The 8,458-nt window shown below is 27.0% G+C and overlaps 1 protein-coding gene across 1 annotated transcript in view; it reads left to right on the top strand.

Annotated features, from left to right (window-relative positions):
* LOC119688724 overlaps window positions 1-8,229 on the top strand; it is an 83,405-nt gene extending 75,176 nt beyond the window's left edge. The window contains exons 15-16 of the mRNA XM_038103390.1: window positions 7,542-7,627; window positions 7,771-8,229. Of these exons, the coding sequence (XP_037959318.1) occupies window positions 7,542-7,627; window positions 7,771-8,229 (545 nt within the window). The remainder of the gene's footprint in view (window positions 1-7,541; window positions 7,628-7,770) is intronic.
* Window positions 8,230-8,458: the final 229 nt, after the last annotated feature.

Raw genomic sequence — 8,458 nt, 5'->3', positions numbered from 1 at the left:
TTGCTACTCGATTTTGATAATTCTTGCATCAATTCATATTAGAAAAATATAAACAATTCAAAAAAATACCGTCCAGCATTGTACTACTCTTATTTTTTTTTAATATATATTGAAAAATGTTTGATATGGCGGTATATGTTATGCAGCTTACAGAAGAAAATGTTTGTTTTTTATATGTAATATATATTTGATTATTTTAGAAAATCTATCTACTCATTTTTAATGATTTATACACCAAAATATTCTAGAATCTGTGTATTTTTCAAAAAAGTACCGTGCAATATTGTACCAGTTCGTAAAATTTATAATTAATAGAATATTATTAGTATCCACGAACAGAGAATATAACAGCCACAAATGCCTGCAAAAGACTTCGATGCATTTGTGAATATGCTTCAAAAGTTGTTTTTATCAATATCTTTATTGTTTGCTACTCGATTTTGATAATTCTTGCATCAATTCATATTAGAAAAATATAAACAATTCAAGAAAATACCGTCCAACATTGTACTACTCTTATTTTTTTTTAATATATATTGAAAAATGTTTGATATGGCGGTATATCTTATGCAGCTTACAGAGGAAAATTTTTGTTTTTTATATGTAATATATATTTGATTATTTTAGAAAATCTATCTACTCATTTTTAATGATTTATATACCAAAATATTCTAGAATATGTGTATTTTTCAAAAAAGTACCTTGCAACATTGTATCTGTTCGTTAAATTTATACTTAATATAATATTTTTAGTATCCCCTAACAGAGAATATAACAGCCACAAATGCCTGCAAAAGACTTCGATGCATTTGTGAATATGCTTCAAAAGTTGTTTTTGTCAATATCTTTATTGTTTGCTACTCGATTTTGATAATTCTTGCATCAATTTATATTAGAAAAATATAAGCAATTCAAGAAAATCCCGTCCAATATTGTACTACTCTTATTTTTTTTTAATATATATTGAAAAATGTTTGATATGGCGGTATATGTTATGCAGCTTACAGAGGAAAATTTTTGTTTTTTATATGTAATATATATTTGATTATTTTAGAAAATCTATCTACTCATTTTTAATGATTTATATACCAAAATATTCTAGAATATGTGTATTTTTCAAAAAAGTACCTTGCAACATTGTATCTATTCGTTAAATTTATATTTAAATTTATATTTAAATAAATATTATTAGTATCCACGAACAGAGAATATAACAGCCACAAATGCCTGCAAAAGACTTCGATGCATTTGTGAATATGCTTCAAAAGTTGTTTTTGTCAATATCTTTATTGTTTGCTACTCGATTTTGATAATTCTTGCATCAATTCATATTAGAAAAATATAAGCAATTCAAGAAAATACCGTGCAACATTGTACTACTCTTATTTTTTTTTAATATATATTGAAAAATGTTTGATATGGTGGTATATGTTATGCAGCTTACAGAGGAAAATTTTTGTTTTTTATATGTAATATATATTTGATTATTTTAGAAAATCTATCTACTCATTTTTAATGATTTATATACCAAAATATTCTAGAATATGTGTATTTTTCAAAAAAGTACCTTGCAACATTGTACCTATTCGTTAAATTTATATTTAAATTTTTATTTAAATAAATATTATTAGTATCCACTAACAGAGAATATAACAGCCACAAATGCCTGCAAAAGACTTCGATGCATTTGTGAATATGCTTCAAAAGTTGTTTTTGTCAATATCTTTATTGTTTGCTACTCGATTTTGATAATTCTTGCATCAATTCATATTAGAAAAATATAAACAATTCAAAAAAATACCGTCCAGCATTGTACTACTCTTATTTTTTTTAATATATATTGAAAAATGTTTGATATGGCGGTATATGTTATGCAGCTTACAGAGGAAAATTTTTGTTTTTTATATGTAATATATATTTGATTATTTTAGAAAATCTATCTACTCATTTTTAATGATTTATATACCAAAATATTCTAGAATCTGTGTATTTTTCAAAAAAGTACCTTGCAATATTGTACCTGTTCGTTAAATTTATAATTAATAGAATATTATTAGTATCCACTAACAGAGAATATAACAGCCACAAATGCCTGCAAAAGACTTCGATGCATTTGTGAATATGCTTCAAAAGTTGTTTTTGTCAATATCTTTATTGTTTGCTACTCGATTTTGATAATTCTTGCATCAATTCATATTAGAAAAATATAAGCAATTCAAGAAAATACCGTCCAACATTGTACTACTCTTATTTTTTTTTAATATATATTGAAAAATGTTTGATATGGTGGTATATCTTATGCAGCTTACAGAAGAAAATTTTTGTTTTTTATATGTAATATATATTTGATTATTTTAGAAAATCTATCTACTCATTTTTAATGATTTATATACCAAAATATTCTAGAATATGTGTATTTTTCAAAAAAGTACCGTGCAACATTGTACCTGTTCGTTAAATTTATACTTAATATAATATTTTTAGTATCCCCTAACAGAGAATATAACAGCCACAAATGCCTGCAAAAGACTTCGATGCATTTGTGAATATGCTTCAAAAGTTGTTTTTGTCAATATCTTTATTGTTTGCTACTCGATTTTGATAATTCTTGCATCAATTCATATTAGAAAAATATAAACAATTCAAAAAAATCCCGTCCAACATTGTACTACTCTTATTTTTTTTTAATATATATTGAAAAATGTTTGATATGGCGGTATATGTTATGCAGCTTACAGAGGAAAATTTTTGTTTTTTATATGTAATATATATTTGATTATTTTAGAAAATCTATCTACTCATTTTTAATGATTTATATACCAAAATATTCTAGAATATGTGTATTTTTCAAAAAAAGTACCTGTGCAACATTGTACCTATTCGTTAAATTTATATTTAAATTTATATTTAAATAAATATTATTAGTATCCACGAACAGAGAATATAACAGCCACAAATGCCTGCAAAAGACTTCGATGCATTTGTGAATATGCTTCAAAAGTTGTTTTTGTCAATATCTTTATTGTTTGCTACTCGATTTTGATAATTCTTGCATCAATTCATATTAGAAAAATATAAACAATTCAAAAAAATACCGTCCAACATTGTACTACTCTTATTTTTTTTTAATATATATTGAAAAATGTTTGATATGGCGGTATATGTTATGCAGCTTACAGAGGAAAATTTTTGTTTTTTATATGTAATATATATTTGATTATTTTAGAAAATCTATCTACTCATTTTTAATGATTTATATACCAAAATATTCTAGAATATGTGTATTTTTCAAAAAAGTACCTTGCAACATTGTACCTATTCGTTAAATTTATATTTAAATTTATATTTAAATAAATATTATTAGTATCCACTAACAGAGAATATAACAGCCACAAATGCCTGCAAAAGACTTCGATGCATTTGTGAATATGCTTCAAAAGTTGTTTTTGTCAATATCTTTATTGTTTGCTACTCGATTTTGATAATTCTTGCATCAATTCATATTAGAAAAATATAAACAATTCAAAAAAATACCGTCCAACATTGTACTACTCTTATTTTTTTTTAATATATATTGAAAAATGTTTGATATGGCGGTATATCTTATGCAGCTTACAGAAGAAAATTTTTGTTTTTTATATGTAATATATATTTGATTATTTTAGAAAATCTATCTACTCATTTTTAATGATTTATATACCAAAATATTCTAGAATATGTGTATTTTTCAAAAAAGTACCTTGCAACATTGTACCTATTCGTTAAATTTATATTATTAATATAAATATTATTAGTATCCACTAACAGAGAATATAACAGCCACAAATGCCTGCAAAAGACTTCGATGCATTTGTGAATATGCTTCAAAAGTTGTTTTTGTCAATATCTTTATTGTTTGCTACTCGATTTTGATAATTCTTGCATCAATTCATATTAGAAAAATATAAACAATTCAAGAAAATACCGTCCAACATTGTACTACTCTTATTTTTTTTTAATATATATTGAAAAATGTTTGATATGGCGGTATATGTTATGCAGCTTACAGAAGAAAATTTTTGTTTTTTATATGTAATATATATTTGATTATTTTAGAAAATCTATCTACTCATTTTTAATGATTTTTATACCAAAATATTCTAGAATATGTGTATTTTTCAAAAAAGTACCGTGCAACATTGTACCAGTTCGTAAAATTTATAATTAGTAGAATATTTTTAGTATCCCCTAACAGAGAATATAACAGCCAACAAATGCCTGCAAAAGACTTCGATGCATTTGTGAATATGCTTCAAAAGTTGTTTTTGTCAATATCTTTATTGTTTGCTACTCGATTTTGATAATTCTTGCATCAATTCATATTAGAAAAATATAAACAATTCAAAAAAATACCGTCCAGCATTGTACTACTCTTATTTTTTTTTAATATATATTGAAAAATGTTTGATATGGCGGTATATGTTATGCAGCTTACAGAAGAAAATGTTTGTTTTTTATATGTAATATATATTTGATTATTTTAGAAAATCTATCTACTCATTTTTAATGATTTATACACCAAAATATTCTAGAATCTGTGTATTTTTCAAAAAAGTACCGTGCAATATTGTACCAGTTCGTAAAATTTATAATTAATAGAATATTATTAGTATCCACGAACAGAGAATATAACAGCCACAAATGCCTGCAAAAGACTTCGATGCATTTGTGAATATGCTTCAAAAGTTGTTTTTATCAATATCTTTATTGTTTGCTACTCGATTTTGATAATTCTTGCATCAATTCATATTAGAAAAATATAAACAATTCAAGAAAATACCGTCCAACATTGTACTACTCTTATTTTTTTTTAATATATATTGAAAAATGTTTGATATGGCGGTATATCTTATGCAGCTTACAGAAGAAAATTTTTGTTTTTTATATGTAATATATATTTGATTATTTTAGAAAATCTATCTACTCATTTTTAATGATTTATATACCAAAATATTCTAGAATATGTGTATTTTTCAAAAAAGTACCGTGCAACATTGTACCAGTTCGTAAAATTTATAATTAATAGAATATTTTTAGTATCCCCTAACAGAGAATATAACAGCCACAAATGCCTGCAAAAGACTTCGATGCATTTGTGAATATGCTTCAAAAGTTGTTTTTGTCAATATCTTTATTGTTTGCTACTCGATTTTGATAATTCTTGCATGAATTCATATTAGAAAAATATAAACAATTCAAAAAAATACCGTGCAACATTGTACTACTCTTATTTTTTTTTAATATATATTGAAAAATGTTTGATATGGCGGTATATGTTATGCAGCTTACAGAAGAAAATGTTTGTTTTTTATATGTAATATATATTTGGTCATTTTAGAAAATCTATCTTCTCATTTTTAATGATTTATATACCAAAATATTCTAGAATATGTGTATTTTTCAAAAAAGTACCTTGCAACATTGTACCTATTCGTTAAATTTATATTTAAATTTATATTTAAATAAATGTTATTAGTATCCACGAACAGAGAATATAACAGCCACAAATGCCTGCAAAAGACTTCGATGCATTTGTGAATATGCTTCAAAAGTTGTTTTTGTCAATATCTTTATTGTTGCTACTCGATTTTGATAATTCTTACATCAATTCATATTAGAAAAATATAAACAATTCAAGAAAATACCGTCCAACATTGTACTACTCTTATTTTTTTTTAATATATATTGAAAAATGTTTGATATGGCGGTATATGTTATGCAGCTTACAGAGGAAAATTTTGGTTTTTTATATGTAATATATATTTGATTATTTTAGAAAATCTATCTACTCATTTTTAATGATTTATATACCAAAATATTCTAGAATATGTGTATTTTTCAAAAAAGTACCGTGCAACATTGTACCAGTTCGTAAAATTTATAATTAATAGAATATTTTTAGTATCCCCTAACAGAGAATATAACAGCCACAAATGCCTGCAAAAGACTTCGATGCATTTGTGAATATGCTTCAAAAGTTGTTTTTGTCAATATCTTTATTGTTTGCTACTCGATTTTGATAATTCTTGCATCAATTCATATTAGAAAAATATAAACAATTCAAAAAAATACCGTCCAACATTGTACTACTCTTATTTTTTTTTAATATATATTGAAAAATGTTTGATATGGCGGTATATGTTATGCAGCTTACAGAAGAAAATTTTTGTTTTTTATATGTAATATATATTTGATTATTTTAGAAAATCTATCTACTCATTTTTAATGATTTATATACCAAAATATTCTAGAATATGTGTATTTTTCAAAAAAGTACCTTGCAACATTGTACCTATTCGTTAAATTTATACTTAAATTTATATTTAAATAAATATTATTAGTATCCACTAACAGAGAATATAACAGCCACAAATGCCTGCAAAAGACTTCGATGCATTTGTGAATATGCTTCAAAAGTTGTTTTTGTCAATATCTTTATTGTTTGCTATTTTTCAAAAAAGTACCGTGCAACATTGTACCAGTTCGTAAAGTTTATAATTAATAGAATATTATTAGTATCCCCTAGCAGAGAATATAACAGCCAACAATTGCCTGTAAAAGACTTCAATGCATTTGTGAATATGTATTGTGTCAACCTGATTTTCTAATGCCCTCCGTGGCACGGTGGCAAGCCCGGAATTCTCGCCGGTATTGGGATTTGTTCTTGGCATCAGTAATCCACACTGACATCAACAAAAAAAATTCTCGTGCCATGTATTTGTATAAACAAAATTTAGTTAAATATAAACTGTTAATCGCGTTGGTCATATTTACTTCCTAGTCCATTTTAGTCTTAGTTGTTTGTCGAATACCAGAACACACTTCTCCCGTTCGTACTACCCCTTTAGCAACTTATTTTTTAAGCATGGTAAACATAACAACAATTACAATATTCTTTTATTAGGTGCTTCTTATTTTATTTCAACTAATCTTTAATTAGATACAAAAAAATTATAATTATTTTTTCATAATCTAACAGTTTATATATAAACAAATGGCGCCCAACGGTGTTTCTTTTGAGGTACCCATACTCGGAACCAGTTTAGTGTAAGGTATTGACTTCAGGTGTTTGTTTTGTTTTGATTGATTGTATGTGATCCGAATGAATGTGACGTGTATGAGTGAGGGGGGATTTTGAGTGAGATCTGCTAATGTGTTGAATAGTTTACAACCAAGAGCAGCATTAGAGCAGCTTTGTTTTGAGGACCGATAATGACTTTAGGATAGGGTGTTAGTGTGTACATATAGGAATCGAATTAATATTAGTTGGACAGTGGGTCTTAAGCAGACAAATAGCTAGATGTACGTACAGTTATTTAATAATTTTAGGTACTATCTGAATCCAAAGTACCACCTCAAAAGCAAAACCCTATTATTACATAATATCAAGTAATTTTTTTTATTTTTCTTTAACTCCGATAGTTAACAAGTTCTTGCTAGATAGAATAGTTTTACCTGAATTCAATTTTTATAATTTTTTTGTGAATTGTTATATTAATTAGAAATAGATCAGATAAGGATCACAGGTGTAACAAATATGGAGCCCACATATAATGAAGTCGAGGTAGATGAAGGTGCTAGCAGCCAGGTAAGAGGTGCTAGACCTAAAACTAAGAGACGTCCCTAACAGGAAAGTTAGCTCAGAAGCCAGAAATAAAATCAGACGAGAAATATGCACGCCAAAGATCTTTTAGTTTCGATAGTAAACTCGAACATTTAACTCTCGATAAGGTTACTGACTCCGAGAGTCCGACCGAGATCGAAACCAGATCGAAAGACAGAGAAACTGCAAGCAAAGGTAACAAAGAATTACCTGGCTCGTCAATGAATGAAAAGTTGGTTAGGCAATTTGCAGGTATGATGAGACAACAACAAGATTTCTTTACAGATTGTATTCAGTCTCTGAGAGTAGAAGTTGGGGCTCTGAATAATAGAATGAAAGAAGTGGAGGAGAAACCTTTAAGTACAAGTCCCCAACATGCTACAAATGTGAATGTGGATCTTGAGAAGCCATTTAGAAGGAACGTGGATTTAGAAAGATGGCACATCAAATTTAATGGCTCCAACCGAGATATGACGGTGGAAAGCTTTTTATTTCGCGTCGAGAGAATGCGTGAGCAGTATAGTGTGTCATATCATCAGCTGTTTACCGAATTCCATTGTCTGCTGTCAGATGATGCTCTGAAATAGTTCTGGCAGTTATTGGAACACCAAGAAAGTAATCGGTATTTCGATTGTTTTCAATTAAAACCAGAGTTATTAGCTCAGTTTAAATCAGCAGAAAGTGATTATGATATAATCAGAAGGATCATGGAGCGGAAACAACAACCTAATGAAGATTTTGAGCGATTCTACAAAGACATCCATGACTTAACTTTCAGGCTGAAAAGGAAAATACTGGAGCCAGATCTGGCCGCTA

Source organism: Teleopsis dalmanni, chromosome X (assembly GCF_002237135.1).
Source record: "Teleopsis dalmanni isolate 2A chromosome X, ASM223713v2, whole genome shotgun sequence".
In the NCBI taxonomy this organism is placed as follows: domain Eukaryota; kingdom Metazoa; phylum Arthropoda; class Insecta; order Diptera; family Diopsidae; genus Teleopsis; species Teleopsis dalmanni.
Note: the sequence above shows the minus strand (reverse complement) of the source record. Positions and strands in the feature narration are given on the sequence as shown.